At 41.2% G+C, this 25,099-nt stretch overlaps 1 protein-coding gene across 2 annotated transcripts in view; it reads right to left on the minus strand.

The window, feature by feature from the left end:
- Positions 1-25,099, minus strand: part of LOC135207230 (uncharacterized) — a 161,368-nt gene that overhangs the window by 120,965 nt on the left and 15,304 nt on the right. For both annotated transcript variants that reach the window (XM_064238861.1, XM_064238860.1), the window contains exon 2: positions 2,832-6,246. In XM_064238861.1, coding sequence (XP_064094931.1) covers positions 2,832-6,087 — 3,256 coding nt within the window. In that variant the 5' untranslated portion in view covers positions 6,088-6,246. The remainder of the gene's footprint in view (positions 1-2,831; positions 6,247-25,099) is intronic.

Below are 25,099 nucleotides of genomic sequence, written 5' to 3' on the forward strand. Positions count from 1 at the left end.
AACAGGCAAAGCGATAAACAGATATATAAATAGATAGGCTAGTGCACAAATTTATTAAAAATCCACCCGTGAAATATTATAAAGCAGCTTCAAGATGTTGCAGATCAGCAGATTTTCTCCTATCGTGAACCTTTTGGGGATCTTTGAATAAGAACTGCTATAGTAGATTCACATCAACCGTGCATCTGATGTCTAGGCCCGTCCCTTATGACGCTCCTGCTTGGCTGTTGATAAGCCAATAACAGTATCCCTCAGGAGAGGTGGAACATAGTACATCCTGCCTATGTGAACTCTCAAGAGAATGAGAGTTTCCAGCCCTGTGATTGGCTTATTAACAGCCAAGTAGGAGCTTCGTAAGGGACGGGCCTAGACATCAGATGCACGGTTGATGTGAAACTTATAGAGTCATTTGGTTGTTTTTGTGTCCTAGCGACATAATGATATATCAGCATGAATACATCTGGTTACTTGAGGGCTTGATCGTCTCCCACACTCTTGCTGCAAATCATTTACCGTGCGCTATTCGCAAGCTGAAAATTCGCGGTAATTTGACAGAAAACTAGAATTTTAAAAATTTCACGTCATGGCGAGCCACTAACGTCCTTACTTGAACACAGAGTTCATATGAAAAATGCATAAATTTGTACATCAGATTATGTATACCAGTATATGCATGTTTCTGTGTATGAGTGTATAATTATCCTTCAACATGAGTTTTTTTCCATTACAGGGGGGCGTGGCACCAGTTGTTGCAGTGTCGGTTGGCAAAAAGTAATTAGGAGATGTGATCTGCTTCTCCTACGAACTGCTGTAAGTCGACAGCCTTTGGGTTGTAACTTGATAAAATATTTTCAAAAATCAAATGTGGTTTTACTTACAGTCTTTGGACATTTGAAAGATTATATTTTCAAAAACATTATCTTCTTTAAAAAAAAAAATACTCTTGACGGTGTGTTAGACCTACGTTCTTAATAGTTCTCACCATCACGCTCCCTCAGATGACGTAGGTGCGCAGAAGAGGCTTAAAATTAGTGAGCGGTCTGGCTGACCTTTCTATCTGGACCGTGCCCAGACCTAATGGTTTCTATGCTCGTCTGTGCGTGTACTGTAACTGTCACAATGACAACGGCCATCAGAATCCTAATATTTCTATTCTTGCTGTGTATCTTTTCTACATTAAGTCCTTTTCCTTAATAGGCCAGTCCTCAGAAGAAAAAAAAACGAAATAACAGTCACTCAACAATTTTTATTTCTAAAGTGCCTGCGAATGCATATATACGTACAAGCAAAAAGAAACATATTCGTATTGACATAACACACTGAAAATAAATTCTGCATTGTTCAACTTCTCTCTCTCTCTCGTGCTTAGCTAAAAGAAATACACTTTCTTTAATGAAACATTATGTTATCATCTCTTGGAAAACTTTGAAACACGACAGACATACTGAACGTTAATCTTGGAATTCTGGGATGACTCTTATCTAATCAGTTGTGCCATTGTCCGGTGTGAGAGGACGAAAACAATGGTCTGCTGTCTTCACAAAGGCAGAGAGAGCTCACCTAATTCGTACAGATAAAATCTAAGTACTTCAAAACACATCACAGCCATGTTTTTTTTCCCTTGACCTCCTCTTAATTCTTCCCAATGAACACCATATATTCTTTGGAAGTTTGAATTTCAAGTCAGTGGCCCCTGCGGTGGGATTGTTCTATAATAATAGGCTTCAACTCCTGAATAATAATAATAATAATAATAATAATAAAATAATAATAATAATAATAATAATAATAATAATAATAATAATAATATAGGGAAAGCAAATCCACAGTAGTATGCCTGTTTGATTTTGCTATTTAATATATATACACCAGAAAGCTTTCGATGACTTGCACGGTCCTCCTTGTCAAACAGGCAGACCACTATGGATTTACTTTCCCATTTTATTGGCTCATGTGATTATGAGTTTTCATAATAATAATAATAATAATAATAATAATAATAATAATAATAATAATAATAATAATAATAATAATAATAATAATAATAATAATAATGTACGTCAACCGGTCAAGTAATGAAAGAGTTTACGTTACATTTCAACATGATAATTTTTTTTCAGTAATTGGCAAAGTTCGACATATAAATGTATGAAAAACGTGCAAAAGTGGACCTGACCTCCAATGGGTGCTGCTCTGACTCGGTAATAATCCTCCAGTCGCATTTTGGCAATGTACAAATGTTTCTTATGGACAGTGCAACTGTACAGCTTCATGAGTGACAGATGCCATCAAACCTACGTAGTATGTGACAATTCCGGGGTAAACACACACACACACGACAATACTACAGTAAAATGACAGGCAAATATCCAGTAAAATAACTTTTTTGTACCACAACTGAGTGGATATGTAGAAAAGCGCATGGTAATGAATTGAATTGTCATTTTCCTAAGTTATTACGTGCATCTGTAATTTTCGATCGCGCACACACACATACACACACGTGCATACATTATATATATATATATATACATATATATATATATATATATATATATATATATATATATATATATAACGTCTCCAGAGAGGAGAAATGGTTGGCGGACTCATCCATGGTCGCGTATTTCGTCATAGCCACAAATGAAATTTTCCTGTACTGACACAATAAATTTAATACCTGGAAAATAATGCTCTTCAGGGGGAACAATGATGGAAAATACACAATTCGAAAATCTAAGTTACGAAAGCAAACTGCAAAGACTTATCTAACCTAGAGAAAATTAAGAGAGATAATAAGTCGTGCATTCAGGGACGAACCTACTACTCACCGGAGTCAGCATTAGCGGGGACAGGCGGCAACGGCGTGTCCCAGTCGATAGAATGGAGACTCTTCCGGTTGGTTGGCTTCCGTCGCACATTCTTACGAAATCGGGGCACGATGCCCGGCACTGCTGCCTTCAGCTGATCCGATGATGGACGCTGATGAAGAGAACAGTCACTGTGGGTCCTACGTTTGCTGGATGAAGAGGCTTTGGCCTTTGGGTGTTGTTGTAAGGTCTTGCTACCAGGATAATCAACATCAACGTTGTTTGACCTCCTGTGTGACCCCACATGGCGACCTCCATCTGACTGCCAAGTGTTACTGGCTTCAGAATTGATCTCAGTTAACCCATGATCCGACTGACAAATACTACTGTCATCACTAGTGCTGGCAGAACGACGATCGTGGATGGGTAAGGCTGTACCGTCATGGCTAGAGAGAGAACCACTGGGAACGACAAAAGAGTTCTTTGCATCCGTTACACCTGGAATAACTCCTCTCATAATGGTTCCCATATCACAACCACCATCGGACAGACATTCTTCTTCTTCTTGGCTGTCTTCGTCAGCATACGGCAAGCATTCAACCTCAAGACATGATTCTGTTCCTATGCTGACACTGCAATTGCAGTCTGCAGACGGGGCACTCCTTGGACCTGAGTCTATTGAGACCTCATCCCACTGGGAAGAGAGAGAATCCGGATAAGACACTGAGGGATCTGGAATTCCAGTCGACGAGGGATCACTACAAGATCTAGCTTCGGTAGAATGACCAGAATTACAACTAGCTACATTATTTGTTTCACTGAGAGAAGGGCAACTTTCCTGTGAATGAGCTGCTGTTGCCCGAAGAACGTCAACTAGCCTTGGTTGATTTCCGAGGGGCAATCGTAGAACGGGGAAATGTCCTAAATCAAAACTCCCAAATTTGTTCCTGAAGGCTTTTCTTTTGTCTAGGCTATCACCAGAAGCACTTCCATTGACACTCTGGAGATGTCTGGGCAATGAGGTGGACTGAAAGAGGCACTTTTGGCTAAAGGCTGATGCACTGGGGCTTCCTGGCACTGTACTGGCTGGGTATGAACCTTCTGGGGGTTCAAGAACCTTTTCATATATATCACTGTTCTTCTCTTCCATTTTCAAAGTACAAGAGTCTCTCAGTGACAAATACTCGGACACCAATGATAACTGTTCCTTATAAAAGTCTTCAAAATCTATTTCACTTACAGTCTGATTTGGCATGTCTGAATTTTCTAAGACATTTTCCTCCACTGAAGAACTTCCAAGTAATAACTCCGTATCTCTCAAAGCAGACAATGAATTATCTTTCACTTCGCTCGTGTTCTCTGTAGTAGATTGTTTATCACTTTTATCATTTTGATGTTCATTATCTAGAGTAAGCTCGCATTCCAATGGGTTATCAAGGCTAGCTTGGTAAGTGTGATGCCCAATATCAGATAAGAGAGCCTCACATGAAGCAGCAGACGGTGAGTCACCATTTTCAAGATCACTATCCCTGCACCCATAGAACGGACCTTCATTAGACGAATCTTCTATTATTGTGTAATCCTCAACATGGTTATTGATGCCAAAATGCAATTCCATTTGATCCTTTTTCTTTTCATTTTCTTTTCCGATGTCCAAAAATAACTGATTTGTGTCACCATTAGCAGAAGCCTGAACGTAGCTTTCTTCTGCAAACTGTAACGGAGGCTGAATTTCAATGTGGTCTGGAGTGATCCAACTCTTGTTTTTTCTTCTTTCACAAGCTCCACTGAGTGACTCTACAGTTCCATCATAATATTTAGAGTAATCCAGATTTCTCATAACTTTCTCATGACCTTCTTCATCTTCAAAACCTAAACGTATAGTTTCTCTTCCCTTTCTATCTGAAGCCTGATAAGGCAAAGATTGTGGGCAATCTTTCAAATGACCATTAGTATGATGCTGAACAGACATTCCACAAACTCCATGATCACAACCCTGACATGACGAAGACATTTCTAATTTATGGTAAACTATTTCTGGTTTTTCTCTTGGTGGTAAAGCATTGGCAACTTGCATCTCAGGCATCATGTAAATTGATGAAACCTTGTTTGTTACATCCGGCCAATGAATCATTTCACTGTCACTGTACCATTTAGCTGATTCACTTACAGGAGTTCTCATGGCTTTGCTTGCTATTTTTCTAATTACTGGAGGCTCACTTACATTACCCACTGTTTGAAACCATACATTTCTTCTAACCTGAATACTTTCAATGTTAGCATTCAATGCATCATAGTTGTCCAATGTCGTGGCTGTCACTTGATCCATGTGGATCACAACCTGAGACATCTGATGATTTGGGCTTGGAGGTTCCTCCACTCCCTGGTGCTTTGATCTCCAGGCAGTGACTTGCTGGATCGCCTTTTTCTGGCCATCCTTCGTGGCACCTCCATAATGGAGGCAGACATAAGGATCGCCCTGCAGGTTATCTTCTGCAGGAACCTCGCGTCTCTCTCCAGACTTGTGACGAGCCCTCCTGTGTCTCGGATGAGAGTGCGGATGAACCTCATTACCTGCTTGAGGAAGGGAATCCTCAGGGCAGTGTGGAATCATTGTGTAGGTAGAGACATGAGTAGGATGTTTTCCTCTTTCACCAGAACCTCTGCTTCTATCTCTCTTCTCTGCCTTTTGGACACTACGGGATTTACCTTTTACACCACTCCTGTCTCGCGAACGCCCTTCTCGTGTTCTTCCCAAGGGAGCAGGATGATCATCTGCAACATAGATGGCAGTGGGCCTGGGTCGCTGATAACTTCCTCTAGGGCTCATTGGTGGAGAGGATTTCAAATGAGAATAAGACACCTGTGGAGCCGGCTGCTGAAATGGTACAATTTCTGGCAGCTGTTTTAAAGTCTTAGCATCGAGAAGAGGATCGGATCTCCTCTTCCTACTATCCGCAGAGGCGGATCGACGAGTTGCAACGGGACGGACACTCGGGTTACGACCAACCTGCACAAAACAACCCCTGTAGGCAGGATCTGCTTCAGGGGGACGTGGGTCGTGCCCTAGGGGCTGTGGGTCATCCATGGGTGTTCTTGGGTGGTGATAGGGAGGGGTCTGGGAACTTTCTGGGGTACGTCTCGCAGGCAGAGTTGCTGCCTGACGAGGACGATTCTGATACCCACGACTGTCTGGGAAATGTGGGGTACTGCGAGATTTGCTCGGCCCAGTGCAACCTGTAGTAGCCTTGCTGTGATTGCTTTCAGTGAGGCCCATCACCACCCAGACCCGAAGTCACTACCGCACGGAATTATTGAAGGTTACACCACACCCAGACTCCAAGACTACTGTCGGAATCCCTCGCATCAGATGCATTATCTACGCACTTTTCACATTCACTGGATTACAAATCTGATTATCAGAGCATTTGATATTCTGAAAGAATGGACAAAATACTTTGTTAAATGTCAATAGCAACCATTAATAAAATACCAGAAGCACATCAATTTGGTTTATGAGATTACTGAATCCCACCCAAAATGCTGACTAACTGCAGATATATATCTGATAAAAAACATTGGCAACTAATATATACATATGTATCTAAAACTCAAAAGGGATAAAACTACACGCACACTCACACACACACACACACACACACACACACACATATATATATATATATATATATATATATATATATATATATTATACACATATATATATATTAGTGTGCGTGCGCGCGTGCGCGCGTGTGTAATTTGCGCAGGTCTTGGTAAATCTGTCATATAGTCAATTGGACAGGGCAAAAAAATAATAAATATATAAATAAAAAAAAACCTTATTCCATTGCTATACTGGGAAGAAATATCACAGGGTCAACTTCTAAAAGAGAAAACTTTTGTAAGAGAGTGAATACCAGCCCAGGAATGTATAAAGTCGATCCATTCACTTCAAAAGAAATACATATACAGTTCAAGAAAGGCAGTGGACAGGGGCCGAGGGCAAAGGTGCGAACCCTCCCGCATAAATAAACAAGCTCTGTAAATCAGATACTGACCTCTGATATCAGCTAACGAGATTACTGGTCATCTCTTTTCGCCACACATACCAGGTGTGAGTAATTGCTTTGAACTTTCACCACAGCACATTTATTGTAAATCTCTACCACTATGTATCAGTCCTTTTGAAGTTGTTTAAGAAAACTGAAGACGAAACCAATCAGGAGTTATAGCTAATTACATTTTCCTGTTGGTACATCTTTACGTGTATATTTATGTTTGTATATATGTAAGTATGTATATATAATGTGATGTATTTGTGTGTGGGTATATGTACTGCCTGCAGAAAGACATTGACATACATTTTACATTATACAAATATCTCTTTTTCTCTCCGGCAGACACATTGATAAAAAGATGGACGAGGGGAAAGGGCAGGTCGACTTTTGACCATATTCACGTAACGAGCGACATAAATGTTTGTGCAACGATAGAATCAGCAGGAAGACTCGTCATAGGGGACTGTCTCCTTCAGGGAGAGAGAGAGAGAGAGAGAGAGAGAGAGAGAGAGAGAGAGAGAGAGAGAGAGGGCAAAAAGTAGAAGCTAAGTGCTCGTCAAACGTTCCAAGTTTGAGGAAGTGTCTTGTTCCTATTTCCCTTTATGTTTACTCTCTCTCTCTCTCTCTCTCTCTCTCTCTCTCTCTCTCTCTTTCGCTTCCACTCTTTCCTTACTTAGTTGCCATTCTCTAATCGACGTGTTAGGGGAAATGAAGGATGTTTAAGACGAAGATGGCAAAGGTCTGCTGTGGTGAGCAATCACTGGCTCCACATATAAAGGTTATGATGGTAATAAAAGGTATGTATCCCTACAAAACCTACAAGACACATCAGGTTTTGACCCCACGGTTCTTTGAGTCTACCCACTTTCGCACGAAAGCATTGCTGGCTGCCCGAGATCAAGAGCCAGCGCTGGCATAAGGCGAGCTTCATCTAAACCAACAACAACAAAAACAAGATACTTCCACCCACGTGAACCCATCGCACTCGCTGCTGCCTCAGTACAGTTGGCACCGATTTACCTGTTACAGCAGCTGTGTCTTTGGGCTCGTTAACATTCATGTAGATATCAACTGCTCCTTCCTTCTTTCTGGCCTTTCTTTTAAGAGATACCAGGAGCGTCAACAGCCATTTCCCTTTGGGACAGACTGACAAATGCAAAGTTTTCCTGCGCTCAAACTTTTCTACGTTTTGTCAAGGAAAACATGTTAGCACATATTAGCAACAATGATAACAATTTTTTTGGCCTTTAAGATGCTGTTTTTAAAAGTGAACAGCTCTTTTTTTGCATTGAATAATAATAACCGACAACCCAAACAGTTTTAACCGTGTTTTGCACGAAGGAACTCACTTCATTCTAATCACAGAGAAGAAGAAACCTGAATGTTGGGAAGTATCGCGCCCTTCAATGATAAATTTCTTTCTTAATATAGAACCTAACAGGGAATTCTTTCTGTCGTATTGAACAAAATATATAAAAGTTCCATATTTTATAATACTTAAGACTAATTATACAGTGCAATCACTTAATGGGTAATTCCTACTTAACATATTGTAACTTCCCAATATAGTTATCTATAAGTATTTAAATTTTGTAATACTATCTGAGTACCATATCGGCCCTAATGAATGACGTTTGTCTAGTAATCAATAGGGTGGAAAAGGTATGTATGATACCACAGACAATTCGTCCGGGTTGCCTGTTGTGCTGTGCTTTGTAAGCTTTTTTGCACAATAAATAGTTTTCTTTATCTGTCGTCAAACATCTTATGAAAAAGTCAAAAAGAAAAGTAGGTCTTTAGTCGTAGAGTTTCTTATCCTTCATGATAGACAAATATTTTTCCCGAATCCGTTTCTTTCTGTCTGGAGATCGAGTGGCCTCTCGTCCCCAAGTCTACCATGTTCGTGAATTTCACGCGCGAGGAACACCAGTCTTCGGGGGAACGATTGGTTCCTAATCTGTTTCTCTGCCCTACAGCCCCCGTCTGCGAAATTCTTGGTATGCCTCCCCCCCCCCCCCCCCCCCCCCCCCCCACCCCGCCCCCAACAACCCCCACCCTTCCCAATTTCCGTCCCTGATTTTATTGGTCTTCGCGAAAGACGGAACCCGGTTCACTTTCCTTCCGTTGAAATGGTTTTCTGCCGTTGCCTGTTCCATCGGCCTCCCACAAGGGTCATTTTCATCTTAGACGATAATTTGGGGGGTTCCGAATACTTCCTCATCTTCTGCGGGCTGCTCTATGAGCAAGAGGCCGTGTTGGCATAAGGCCAGCTTAATCTCAAACAACATTCCTCATCAACTTTGTTCTACTGAGGACAACAGATCTTCGAGGGGGGATACTTCCTCGTTGGACGAATGGGTTACGTTCTCGCCCACCGACTCGGTAGTCCCGAGTTCGATTCCCCGCCCTGCCAACGTGGAATCGGAGGAATTTGTTTCTAGTGATTAGAAATTCATCTCTCGATATAATGCGGTTCGGATCCCACAATAAGCTGTAAGTCCCGTTGCTAGGTAACCAGTTGGTTCCTAGCCACGTAAAAACATCTAATCCTTCGGGCCAGCCCTAGGAGGAGAGCTGTTAATATCAGGTCAGTGGCCTGGTCACACTAAGACTTAAATTTTAACTTCCCGCTAAGCTCGCAAGGCTTTGTGTCTTCAGCTAAAGAGGTCGAAGAAAAATGCGACAAATTTGCAGGGGCATCTCTCACCGTTCGAAGGTGTGGACATTTCATACACACGCAACTGAGAGAGAGAGAGAGAGAGAGAGAGAGAGAGAGAGAGAATATCTTACGAATGGTTCCACCCTGGTGAAGTGAGGATTACCTCGTCAAGCCCCACCCGCTTTCATGGCATACATTTTTGACTGAAATAAAACACGTCTAGTGTTTTATTTACTTTCTTCTCTCTCTCTCTCTCTCTCTCCTTCCTGACCGCAACCCACAACAGTCGACCTAACTCACTGCCTGGGTCAACAGAGCATATTCTATTTTTCACTCTAATGTCCAGTTCGAGAATCAAATATAGATCTCCTGGCTGTTAGCTAGATGCGCTACCCCAAGAGAGAGAGAGAGAGAGAGAGAGAGAGATTATGCATGCACCTGACTGACATTAGTGACTGTGGAATAGAACTCCGTTCACTATTAGTAATTGATTCGGAAACCGAACACTAAGTTTTCTGCGATTATTGTATATTTCTTCATATTTGTAGTAATTGTCTGAAAAGAGAATGCCGACTGTGAGCTCGAATAATCACAAAATAATAATAAAGTTATTCTCAAAAAGAAAACAGACTCTAAAAATCGAATTGGGGAAAAAATTTCGAATTCTGACAAGAGAAAACCTCCGACATCAACCGCCTGCAGAGTCCGTCTATACTAATTCGACTAAAGACACCTGTCAGTAGTCTCCAGAAAGCTAGACAATCATTAGGAGGACACTGTGAATGCACAGTAAAACCTGCTCCTACAGATAAGTGAGCACACGATGTCTCCTCGGATGGACTAACAAGTCTTTGAGACATCCTAATCCTTGTAACTCCTTGTAACTGTACCAGACCCTACACCGATGTGAGTTAGCTCAATGACACTTCTTCGTCATCATTAATTCTCACTAAGTCATATTTCTCTCTGAAACCGACCCTGAATTGGAACAGGTTAGGAGGATCTGGTGTACGCATTTGATAGGATTTGGGAGGAGATTCCTTGATATGTACCCTAAACCAGAAATACTATAGGTTCACATCAGCCGTGCATTTGACGTCTGGGCCAGTTCCCGTACGACGCTCCTGATTGGCTGTTGATAAGCCAGTCACAGGGCTGCAAACTCTCAGTCTCTGTCGAGAGTTCACATTGGTAGGAACTATGTTCCACCTCTCCTGAGGGATACGTCTTTCAAAAGCATCCCTCAGAAGAGGTGGAAAATACATCCTGCCTATGTGAACTCTCTCAAGAGACTGAGAGTTTCCAGCCCTGTGATTGGCTTATCAACAGCCAATCAGGAGCGTCGTAAGGGACAGGCTTGGACAACAGATGCACGGTTGATGTGAATTTACTATAGTCATCTTATGGTTGACAGCAATATGACCAGGTTAAACAAAAGTGCGACACAGCATTTCTCTCTCTCTCTCTCTCTCTCTTTGAAAATCATTAGATCGACACATAATTTCTTTCTATAGCATGACAACGAAACGGCGCAATCGAGTTTCCTGTATACATCGTATAATCAATGCCCCCAAAAACAGATCTAACTTTCGGTGGTCCCGGTATGATCCTGTATGAACCGCGGCCCATGAAGCTTTAACCACTGGCCGATTGTGGCCCGTCCTATATAGTTGCCAAATGTACCATTATGGCTAACTTTAACCTTAAGTGAAATAAAAACTATTGAGGCTAGAGGGCTGCAATTTGGTATGTTTGATGACTAGAGTGTGGATGATCCAAATACCAATTTGCAGCCCTCTAGCCTCAGTAGTTTTTAAGATCAGAGGGCGGACGGACAGACAAAGTCGGCACAATAGTTTTCTTGAACAGGAAACTACGAGTCATGGGTAGAAATCTTCCTCTCTCCAGGCCTCTGCATAGCGCCAGTATGACGTAAGTGTCCTGGAGGAGAACGAGGGGTATAGATGGCAAGAGACGGAGAATCGAGGGCACCCATATAGGTGTTCGTGTCTTGGGGAAAATAGGGCGGCTGTTACAGCAGCCTTCCCGACCGAGTGATGATTCCTCGTCATTTGGTAAACACCTTCACAGAGTGAAGTTCACACACACATACACACACACACACACATCCCACACGTAGCGCCTCCTCACAGGCATAGCAGTGAGTTTTCCCACTGTTTTCTTCGTCCTTGTTTCTAGGGGAACTTAGGCTGGATATCCAAGTAGCCAGAAGAAATGCAATGACATCAACAGAACAGGAATAAGAGAATATGAATACCGATTAACACGACACGAATACGAGAATAAAAGTACGGAATGACACGACATGAATACGAAATAACACAACATGAAAAATAGAATATGAATACAGAATGACAAGACATGAATAAGAGAATATGAATACGGAATGACAAGACATGAATAAAAAAAATATGAATATGAAAAGAAACGACACGAATACGAGAATAAGAATACGGAATGACAAGACACGAATACGAGAATATGAGTACGGAATGACAAGACATGAATATGAAATGACAACATGAATAAGAGAAAATGAATACGGAATGACACAACATCAATAAGAGAATATGAATACGGAATGACACAACATGAATAGGAGAATTTGAATATGAAATGACGCATGTATAAGAGAATACGAATACGCAACAACATAACATGAATAAGAGAAAATGAATGTGAAATAACAACATGAATACAAGGATATGAACACGAAATGTAATTACAATACAGGCAGACTAAATTAAATCTCCAGTGACGCTTGGATTCGTAGCTTTTAAGTAAAAAAAAAATCTGCACAAACAGTTGTATATAATCGCAGGTACTGCTGCTAATAATGACATCAACGACAGACTTTTTTTTAACAGCATCACAAAAAACAATAACATCATTGTTGATAAACATCCCATGAGGCCCACAAATGGCGAAACGAATCCACGGTGACGTCAGCGTAAAATGAAGCTTCTAAAAATACAAAGCAAGAGTTTTCTCTTTGCAGTCAGAGCAAAAATAAATCGTTGCCCACAAAGTGGAATGTTTTGAAATACTGAGGCTTAAATGGAATTGTTTACGAGAGTAAACCGGCCCTTATTCGACTATATAGGTGGGAATAATGATAACAAAGATACTGGCGTTCATGGAATACCGTCCGCTGGACGTGATCTGACAGACAATCTGCGCCCTGGAAATAATAAAGGCCTTTTTTTTCCATCACCTGACTCGGCTAAAGGAGCTTTTGCAAATGGCGCTCTTCTGAGATATGTCATGAATCTCTCTCACACAAGACCATAAATTCACCAACGACTTGATCTTCAGACAGTGCACTGAAACGGAATGGAATGGAATACAGCATTTCGACCAAAGGCCAACCGCTAGGACCTATGAGGTCATTCAACGCTGCATGGGAAATTGAGAGTAGAAAGGTTTGAAATGTGTACCAGGAGGAAAACCTCTCAGCAGTTGTACGATGCAATAACTGTTAGGAGAGGATGGAAAAAAAAGCCTATCTTAGTTGAACCAGACCACTGAGCTGATTGACAGCTCCCCTAGAGCTGGCCCGAAGGATTAGTAGATATTTTGACGTGGCTAGGAACCAATTGGTTACTTAGCAACGGGACCTACACCTTATGGTGGGATCCGAACCACATCGAGAAGTGAATTTCTATCACCAGAAATAAATTCCACTGGTTCCTCGTTTTGGCAGAGCGGGGAATCGAACCCGGACCCTGAGATCGACAGTCGAGCTTGTTACCGACTTGTCCAACGAGGAACTCAAAATCTCGTCGCTTTTTAGTAGAGGGTGGAAAGTGAGATGGAGGAAAGAGAATATGAAAATAGGTACAGTAAAATGAATGAAAGAATTTGAAGTTAGGGGCCGTTGGGGAGCTGTAAAGAACCTTACGTCATGGCGCGAGGTACAATGAAGACACTAGTGACCCCCTACGAATTAGGAGAAGACAGGCTCTCATCAGACATAAGACAGTTCTGATGCTGCCGGTGCCTCCTCTGCCTGCCCCCACCCCTGGGCAACCTGAGTTGCAGGCTCCCAAGATGTTCTGCACGATCATTAGAGGGACGTGAGGGAAGGACCTCCACTTATACACGCTGCCTGCAGGAGGTCGGGGAGGGGGAGAGGAGGGGGAGGGGAGGGGGGAGGCTGGTTTATCTCCGCTGAACGATGGGATTGCCTCCATTGCCGGCTTCCTTTGCCTTCGAATAAGGAAACCCCAGTTTCTTTGGCAAACAATTCCGTTTGAACTCTCGAATATTTTCATGACATTTTACACCTTCTCGTTCTTACAAACTCTCTCTCTCTCTCTCTCTCTCTCTCTCTCTCTCTCTCTCTCTCTCTCTCTCTCTTTTGGGGAGGAGGGGAGGTTTAGTTACTTTGACATGAAGAATCGAGAATGTTCTCCAGAACTTTCGCTGTCTATTTTAATTAATATATCTTACACTTACGTATACATATGTATGCGTTCCACCATTATTATTATTATTATTATTATTATTGTTATTATTGTTGTTTCTTTGTTTGTATGGTGTTTTTACATTGCACGGAACCAGTGGTTATTCAGCAACGGGACCAACGGCTTGACGTGACTTCCGAACCACGTCGAGAGTGAACTTCTATCACCAGAAATACACATCTCTCACACCTCAGTGGAATGCCCGAGAATCGATGTCGCTGTGCAGGCCAAGGCCATACCGATCACGCCACTGAGGCACTATTATAATTATTATTATCATAAATCCTTTCGCCTAGAGAGGATGTTGACGCGAATAACTCGTCATTGTCAAGAAAAGCATCGCTGAATTTACATCTCTTCTCTTCAAGCTCCGAACATTTTTCGTTTCCTCTGGCGCAGGTGTCGTACCTCCAAGGACGTAACGGAAATCTTCGAGAAGCAGCATTCTCGAGTGAAAGAACGACCCAAGTCTCCGGAGGAGGATCTCACGTCGAAATGCCACCAAATGTTCGCTCCTCGCGACGACTATCCAAATACGAGCGTGCCATCATGAAAATGAAGAAGTGGAAGACACCGAAATGACTTTTCTGAGTGTCTATGTACGTGAAAGGGGGGAGGGGGGAGGGGGGAGGGGGGAATGCCTTTGCCAGAGTGTGTGAGTGTACTGACGCACTCAGGTGTTAGCTGTTCTTAGAATAATGCTTTTCAAACGAAAATGGTAACTATTCCCAGAGTCGCAGGTGTGATGGTGTTGAATCCCTCCACATCGTTGGTGGTCTTGCTCAGTCATACGATAATTCCATTCGTTCTTTAGGTTAAACATAAATATTAAACTGCAGAGCTAAAAAGGGGCCTTCTCGGACGAAAGCCTCTTCCCCTCCTGGGGGGGAATACTTCAGATGTTTTACTCCTTCCGTGAATCTAATTTTCACAAGGGGTGAAGTTGCAGTCCCCCTCGAATGACATTAGCGTTTGTGGACCCTACCCTCTCGACCTGGAGGGTTTCCTGCAGTCTCCTGCGAGTCTGTTTGTTAGTTTGTTTGTTTGATTGTATGGTGTTTTATTCAGTAACGGGACCAACGGCTTTACGTGACTTCCGAACCACGTCGAGAGTGAACTTCTATCACCAGAAATACACATCTCTGACCCCTCAGTGGAATGCCAGAGAATCGTACTCGCGGCTACTGAGGTGGCCTCAGGCCAAGACCAAACTGACCACGCCACTGAGGCGCTTGAACCCTAATCAGATACTTCAACTTCGATTTTCATAGGTGAGGAAATGTCTCGTACAATCTCTAGACGCAGTGGGTCTCAATCTTTTTTTTTTTTTTTTTTTTTTTTTTTAAGTGATGGCACCCTAACTAATGTCAATATGTTTGAGTAGACACACTGATAATTATATGAAGACATCTGCACACTTTTTTTTCTTTTTTTAAACATGTTCATTGAGATGATCTAGCCAAGACAAAATTCATGTCTATCTAGTGGCACCACCCCTAGGTACACTGCCTGTGGCACCGTAGTTTTGCCCAGTTTGAGAATCACTGCCCTAGAGAATCGTTTTCATAAGCACAGATGCTGTCTGGTGTCTGAAGTTCCTGATCAGAGGAGAAGTCAGTTGTGGAACTTTACCAATCTTCTAGTGTCTCCGGGAAATAATGGGAATTAAACCATAATTCCCAAAACTGCAAAATAACGAAAATTAAACATTCTACACTGGATAAAGTGAGACAAAGTACAACATTCCAAGAGATGTAAAATTTGAAATTGTGCATTAGGAAAATCTGAACAAATAGAATCTAACGAAACTAAACAGTCACAAGGATAAATTAAGCAGTGAGGAAGAAAGGAGGCTAAACCTTCGGAATGTAATCAAACTGCACTTTCAGAACACGGAAAAAATATCGACATTTACAGTAAAAAGCTAGCATAAATTCGGAATGAGAAAACCAGACATTCAGACCAAAGCGCAAATAAACATTCAGAGATTCAAAACCTTACGGGCTGCTCTATGAGCAAGAGTCCGTGCTGGCATAAGGTCAGCTTAATCTAAAATAACAACGAATCAAAACGAAGCGTTCAGAATAAAAAAAAGAAAAAAAATGAGAAAACGAGGCTTCCCCAGTGGAGCAATGCAGCAAACTCTTCTCTCCAAATCAAATTCCTACTACTACTATTCCCTGTGCCAAAGGGCAAAAGTTCCCCGCAACAAGTGCAACAGGTCCTATTCATATTGAACTTCAGTGAAATTCTCGGAGCCACAGGAGGGAGGAATTTCCAGCTTCTTGACATCGCCAGCGGGATTTCGGAGATTCCGCCTTATACTGAGTGACATTCACCACAGCGACAACATCGACAGAGGACGAATGAGCATCGGCAGGGGCGTGAAATGGGCGTCAGTTTCCCCTTCCTCGCTATGGGGACCAACTCCAAACCAACTGACGCACGCACTCCCTAAATATTTTAGGAAGGCGCAGAAAAACAAGCAAAAAAGTAATGGGTTTCTACAGATGCGGAAGGAAATAAGTATGACAAAGAAAGAGAGAGAGAGAGAGAGAGAGAGAGAGAGAGAGAGAGAGAGAGAGAGAGAGGGGGGTGCTTTTGTGTGTGTATAAACAGCAGATGTGATGGCTGGGGCTGAAAATGCGGCATGGATCTGGCAAAGGGTATAAGAAGGAGGGGAGAGACTGACTTTCCCGAAATAAACGCCCTCGTGGCAGTCACGGGCCGGGCGGGCTGCGCCAAACACTTCCTCCTAACTTTGGCCCACCGTAGCACCACGGCACGCACTATTAACCCCTCCCTTCCCCCTTTACCCCCTCTCTCTCTCTTCTCCCCCTCCCTCCTAAAACCACGTCAAGCGCTGAGCCTTTAGCCCTAAGGGAAGCTCAGCTGTTCGGTTCGCTACCCATTAGCGACTTCTTATCTGTCGCGCAGAGGATGATAATATCACTATCGTCTCACCACTCCAACGAGACGACACCTTCTCAATCGTGGGCGGCAACTATAGGCGAACTTATGAGACAGGTCCTACTCTTCCTTCTCCTGAGTACGGAAGTCGCCGATAACCGAACGATCTCTATTTCACAGAGCAAAACAAAACGATAATTCTAATCAATTTCAACCGCTTGCGTTTAATTGCCCGATCCGTATTTCAGTCACTTACTTATATTGTATATTCGTATTTAGCCAAATATATTGCCTGATCCGTATTTCACTCATTTACATAGATTGCCTGATCGCTACTTCACCCATTGACACAGATTGCCTAATCCGTATTTCACCCATTTACATAGATTGCCTAATCCATATTTCTCCCATTTACATAGATTGCCTGATCCGTATTTCACCCATTAACATATATCGCCTGATCCGTATTTCACAAATCGACATAAGATTGCCTGATCCATATTTCACCCATTTACACAGATTGCCTGTTCCGTATTTCACCAATTTACATAGATTGCCTGATCAGTACTTCCCCCATGTACATAGATCGAATAATCCGTACTTCACCCATTTACATAGATTGCCTGATCTGTATTTCACCAAATTACATAGATTCCCTAATCCATATTTCACCCATTTTAAATAGGTTGCCTGATCGGTACTTCACCCATTTAGATAGATTGCCTGATCCGTATTTCACCCATTTACATATATTGCCTGATCCGTATTAATAAGACATTCGCTGAGCACTTACCCTTTTCATTACCAATAAAGATATACAAGCAATCTGTGCTCAGATTGTGAATAAATTTCATCTTCTATAAACAGTTGAGGCACAAAAAAAAGACCCTTAATGACATCGTCTATGTATTTACCATCAAACGAGAAGTCACAAGGTTCTACAACGACGATATTTAAGTTTATGTAAAGTTATAGAACCCTAAACCCAATCTCGGTTACATGATGATTACAAAATCTTATTTTCAATAGCTAACTGACTGCTGTTTTTGGTCAAATTAATATCAGAAAATAAATAAATAAAAAAAATACAAATGATAAAATCAGACCGTACCTTACTGCACTTTCATTGCTTATCTTTATGAAATAAACACGAATGGTCATTATATTCTAATTCCATTTAACGGTTACCAGTCATTTTTCAAACGTTATTTTCTATGGAAAGCGAATTGACAGCAAAAGTATGATGATAATAATAGTAATAATAATAATAATGGAGAAGCAAATCCACAGTTATGTAAATGTACATATATTCAAATTTAAAAACAGCCAGGATAGCTTTCCCGAAAGCTATCCTTGCTGTTTTTAAATTTAAATATATGCACATCTCCATAACTGTGGATTTGCTTCTCCATTTGAAGACTCGTGCTACTATGAGGATTTTTTAATAATAATAATAGCATAATAATAATAATAATAATAATAATAATAATAAATAATAATCAATAAGAATAATAGTAATAATGATAATAATAATATAATAATAAAATAATAATAATTTGGCAAAAGACCCTCTTCAAGGGCAACACTGCTAAAGAGAATGGCAGAATTAAACGAGTTGATTTTATATATAGTTTTTTTTTCTATTTTTCTTACAATACACTTCTCTGTCCCAGCGATGTTTCTGCGTAACTGACCAATATTCATATTGGGAATTTCTATAAAACAAAAGAAAAATGTTGAAGGTGGTATTTTATTTTTTAAAAAGAGGATTTTGGTATAATGGTGTTAACAGCGTATGATCTCAGGTCTAGGTCAAGCAGGGGTCGTAATACCGGCACCAATTACGACCCCTGCTTGACCTGGACCTGAGATCCTATATGCTGTTAACACCAGTATACCAGAATCCTGTTTTAATAAAATAAAAGATCACTTTCAGCATTTGTTGTAATTTTTTAATGATTTTTAGACATTCCCAGTATGAACATTGAACAGTTACTCGGAAACATCGCTGAGACAGAGAAGCGCACAAGAAAAAAAAAACATATAAAATCAACCCGCTTAATTCTGCCATTCTCTATAACAGCAATATAATATAATAACAATAATAGTACTATAGTGGATTCACATCAACCATGCGTTTGATGTCTAGGCCAGTCCCTTACGACGCTCCTGACTGGCTGCTGATAAGCCAATGACAGGGCTGGAAACTCTCGGTCTCTCTCGAGAGAGTTCACATAGGCAGGATGTATGTTCCACCTCTCCTGAGGGATACGTCTTCCAAAAGCATCCCTCAGGAGAGTTGGAACATGCATCCTGCCTACATGAACTCTCTCGAGAGATTGAGAGTTTCCAGCCCTGTGATTGGCTTATCAACAGCCAATCAGGAGCGTCGTAAGAGACTGGGCTAGATATCAAATGCACGGCTGATGTGAATCTACTATAGCCAAGTAGCAACAGTAATGATAATAATGACAAAGAAACCACAGCGACCACCAATGATAGATATAAGAAAAAATAACGTGAAACATAAATAGCTTGGTAACACTATATTCTGTTTATTTCCATCTGTCCATCCGCCTGTGGTGTTTTCGCATGGTAACAGTGCGTCCCGGGCTTTAGATAGTTACGGTATGTGTAAGTTTTAGGTAAATAAAAGGATATCTGGGTGTATATTTGCAACTGTAAAGTGTTTTAATAAATTACTGTATGCTAATTACACCGTTAATATTCGAAATAGGATATTATTATCAGTGTTGAATGTAAGCTGAATGCAACTATCTAAAACCCGGGATGCAGTGTTACCATACGCATACACCACAGCCGGATGGACAGATGGAAAAAAACAAGTATAGTCTTGCACAAATAACGGAACCAAGAGCTGACCTGCAATTAAAAAAATTATAACAACGATGGTGCGGTTCGATTTAAGGATCTGGGAAAGAAAGCAATAAAAAAGACGAGAAAAAACACATAAACATAGAATAAACTGCAATGACAACATCACGTTACAAGACCTGGCAGAGGAAACGGTTTCCAACTCCATCGGCACCAACAACTTCACGAACGAGCAAGACCAGAAGCACCGTCCACCCACAAGACTTAGTCCCATAAAGCAGTGAAGGCTGAATGCCCAACTTCCGTACATCTTCGACAAATATCGTACCACAGCGTCTAGCACCTTCTGGATGATAACACCGAATATGTTTCTCCATCTGAGACTCGAATTTAGAATCAGGGTAGATAGTCTGTATCGATACAGAATAGAATAGAAGTTAAGTATTTCTTAGTTTTACCAGACCACTGAGCTGATGAACAGCTCTCCTAGGGCTGGCCCGAAGGATTAGATATTTTACGTGGCTAGGAACCAATTGGTTACCTAGCAACGGGACCTACAGTTTATTGTAGGATCCGAACCACACTATATCGAGACATGAATTTCTATCACCAGAAATAAATTCCTCTGATTCGGCGTTGGCCGAGCCGGGATTCGAACTTCGGACCACCGAATTGGCAGCCGAGCGCGAAAACCACTCGTCCAGCGAGGAACTAGAATAATATAGAAAATCTAGGTGAGAGGCTAAGCGTTGGGACCTATGACGTCATTCAGCGTTGAAACGGAAATCAACAGTAAGAAGGTTTGAAAAGAGCGAAGAGGAAGAAACCTCGCAGCTGCGCTGGATCACCTGTTAAAAGAGGGCGGAAAGCAAGATGGAACGAGAGAAAATGAACGGAGGCACAGTATAAGGAACGGTGCAAGTAACCTTTAGTTATGCCTACAGTGCGCCAGTAGCCAGATGTGCATTTCTTGGTTGCTCAGGGCGGGTCGCAGGCTACAGTAAAACATGTAAACACGCCTCGCAATCTTATCGCATGCAAATCAATCAACCGGTTCAAAACAAGTCAGCGACCGTAGTATCCCTGGCCAGAACTGGATATATCCGGAATAAGCACCGATTAGTACTATCAATAAACCCTTTGAGTGATGTGTGTGCCATATGTTACGGACGTCCGTTGATGGTGTGTTGTACTACGGTGCAGACGCACCCTAGGAATGCCATTAAGGAGAACCGTGAGTGTGTCATGGTACCCTCAGCACGTGTAAGATCACTACTGCACGATACTCAAATTCTACCTCTACGTTTCGATGCGAACTATTTCCGTTTAATGGCCAACAGGGACTTCTACAATGCTGCATATAGCCCCGCTACGGGTTATATCTGAGATAGACTCTTACAGGGCCCGCCTCAACATTTATGGGGCCCTAAGCAGGATTGGATTTTGGGGGCCCACCGATCTCCACCACCGGTACCAATCTATTTATTACTTGTTCTTGAATACCTGATCATTTCATGCACTATAAAGACATCACTAACCATACAAGGGTAGCAAATTCACAATAGGACCCAGAATTATTTGTAGTTATTAAATTTCAGAGTGACGTATCGTGTGATATATTGAAGTTGTATTTGTAAGTAACGGAACATGACAGTAAGTTCGATGCCGAATTAATCTTGACATCACACGTTAATCAAATGGATTTGCAGTTACACCGCGGAGTAGTACTGCATAAATGGAGACGAGACTACAGAGGCGGCTGGGGACTAAATGTATTGGATGATTGATCGTATTTTCTTCAGTTTTTTACTTTTCTAAATTTTATTTCTCTTTTTTTAATTTAATTAATTTAATATTTTCCAAGCGGGTTTGGGGATCCTGATGGTGTAAGGGACTCTTTGGCTGTTATCATTCAGTGGGACTTGACCAAAGCGATGCCTTCACCTAACAATACGAAAACTCGAAGCATAATTCTCAGCAAATCATAAAACTGGCTTTGATAACAAAACACACATAATAATCATAAACGCCCAAAGAGAGAGAAAGAAAGTCTTGTGGATGTCAAAGGAAGACTTGAATCAGCAAGACGATACCAACCAAGACGCAACTTCCATCCCTCGGCAAAGCATCGAGGAGTAACCACGGTCTAGGTATTTTATACCTAGACAACGAGGTTGACTCCACTCGATGATAACTTTCAGAAGAAAGCTGCAGCATGAAAACAAGAGGCAAAGATCAGGCTCAAAATATCCGAAGAACGACAGAAAATGTTGCATCAACATTAACATAGTACGTCAGAAAACAGCTTCGCAAAACTCACGAATGAGACATATAATGACCAGCCTCACGAAGCAATAGATAAGCCTCGAATACCTTCTAGATTCTATAACATACCATGGTGATATAGGAGAGAGAGAGAGAGAGAGAGAGAGAGAGAGAGAGAGAGAGAGAGAGAGAGAAACAAAATTACAAGCCGGAGGGGAAGAGGACGGGGGGAAATAAGAGGGTGAAACAGCACACTGAGCATATTTTTGATGTCCAGCAATGTAGTATATTAGGAAGGGTTGTAGGAGTACGTTGGGAGGTGGGGGGTAGGGATGGGGAGTTGGGGGGGGGAGGGGGGCAGTTTAACTCTGCATTCCACCAGAAGGGTTCCTCGTGTGGTATACAGCACGTTGGAACTTCCTCATTACTACGCAACCCAAGATAATCGCCACCCGGAAATTCGTCCTGAGCCTCGAAGAGAATGAAATAGTTCTCGAGTGGATCAATCGATATCTGATGATGAGAGAGCAACGGATTTTTTTATATATATGGACGTCAGGCAGTCTCAGTCATCAAAACGGGAGAGTGAAAGCGTCAGAGGGATAGCTTAAGAATGGATGAACGGATGCTGATGAAACTACGGTCTTACTCTCTAGGTCTAGGTAATCAACTTTTGGAAGAAGTCTGCCTGAAAATCCATCTTACCTACTATAAGTATGCGATTTTTCGGAGCTTACAGTACCTCACGGGGGCGACACATATGCGGTATATATATATATATGTATATATATATATATATATATATATATATATATATATATATATATATATATATATATTATATATACATACATACACACACATATATATACATAACATACAATCTCCCTCATCAGCGACCGTTAAACCCTTTTAAAGATCCCGACATCAAAACGTTGCTATTCTTGATGAAGTGGTCGACTGACGGGTGTTCCGAATGCAGACGCAAAAAGAAATTTCCTAGACTAAGACGCCACTGCATGGAATCACGTCTGTTCCGTTTAAGAAACCATTCCCGAGGCTTCCACGGTTTCACAGACGATAAGTCTACCAGAGGAACTCGCAAAGACGCTATCGAACTATGTAGTATACCTATATATGCAATGTGGCGTCAACACAGCGAATGACACTATGATAAAATCTGCATCAACACCCCATTCAGTATTTCATATCTCAAAGGATTCACCATCCGCAAAACTTGTCTTCCCTATGTCTGTCATAGGACTCGAGAGTCAACCTTAAACGTCAGACTCAACGGTGAGACTCGGGGCGAGTATACTTAACATGAGTCTAGCAATCAATAGACTTATAGTAGACTATGTAGACCCAGGAGTTCTTCCACGGTCCTCTTCCGCCTATCTGACGTAAACTGAACCTCAGGATGATACAATGAAGCCAGCTCCATCCGGAGACAAGAAGTGGGACATACTTAATAACGGGGGAAGGGGGGGAGGGGACAATAAAAGAGAAAGTGAAGGAGGACAGTCTTGAAAATAATGAGTATATATATATATACCCATCTCCCTGGATAACTTTGAGAGAATACTTAAGACACCTTCCTATCAGGATAATCAACACTTTCTCATCCGCCGACTTAATTTAGTAATAAAACCTACGTGTTTACATGCATTATATATGTATATGTGTGTGTGTGTTTTTGTCCATGTCCGTATAATAAATATACTCTATATAGAGTAATATATATTTTATATGTGTATACAGTGTAAGCATACATATTATATATGCTTGTTTATCCAAATGAAATATATTTGTGGAAATATTTACAAAGATTATAGATTTTGTTCATCCTTCTGTGGACCTGATGAAGTCCACAGAAGATTGGACGGAAATTATAATCTTTTTAAATATTTCCACAAATGTACTTCGTCTGGATAAACAAAAATATTACTGTGGATCCTTCTACTGATTACTTAGAAGCACGATACGGTGTTTTTATATGGCATATATATATATATATATATATATATATATATATATATATATATATATATATATGTGTGTGTGTGTATATCTATATATATATATATATATATATATATATATATATATTATATATATATATGTAAGTATGCGTATATATATGCATATAAAATATTATACTAAATGTATTTATAATTATCACACATACTTTTTACATATATTATATGTAAATTTATATATATTGGTATGCATATACATACGCATGCATAAAAATGTATATCTTTATATATATATATATATATATATATATATATATATATATTATTATACAAAAGTATACACGCACACATACACACACACACACCGAGAGAGAAAACCGAAAGTGGACGAGCTACTGTGCACCAACCTAGACTTCACGACTTATGTCCTTTACTTTCACTTGTTTCCACAACGAATTTTCGAATGACGTTCCTCCTGTTCTCAGCATGAACAATTTGCCAAGCGCTATTTCACTTAAACATGCTGATGTTGGGAGGGAGGGAGGGAGTGGGTGGTAGCGGGGACTGAGAGCGGGGACTGAGAGAAAACTGCATAGGGAGTAGGAATGACACGTCCATCAGGTTGCCAAGTGAACCAGGTGTCTGTACCTCGGTCTGACACGTAAAAGTCCCCAGTATTTCCTCTCTCTCTCTGTCTCTCTCTCTCTTGCTTCCCACTGTACATCCCGAGAAGTGCGACTACTGTATCACCCTTCATTTCCTTCGCTTCTCACTCTGCCTGGTCTCCATTACACCTATCGCTGACGCTCTCTCCTCCTGTGTCAGGACGGCTTTCGTTGCAAAATGCCATCGCTGCTGGCATCATTTTTTTTGTGTGTGTGTCTGTGTGTGTATAATGAAATATTTATTTCTTTTTTTGCCGAGGTGCTTCAGGTACAGATATGTAAAGGAGCAATGATGCGTTGTATTCAAAAATAAACTAAATAAATGTCTGTTTTTGTAACAAGCAAACACACACGCATAACGAGCGCGCACACAGATATACACACTTATATTACATACACACACGCACACACATGTATACACGGTATAT

Source organism: Macrobrachium nipponense, chromosome 32, assembly GCF_015104395.2.
Source record: "Macrobrachium nipponense isolate FS-2020 chromosome 32, ASM1510439v2, whole genome shotgun sequence".
Lineage (NCBI taxonomy): Eukaryota > Metazoa > Arthropoda > Malacostraca > Decapoda > Palaemonidae > Macrobrachium > Macrobrachium nipponense.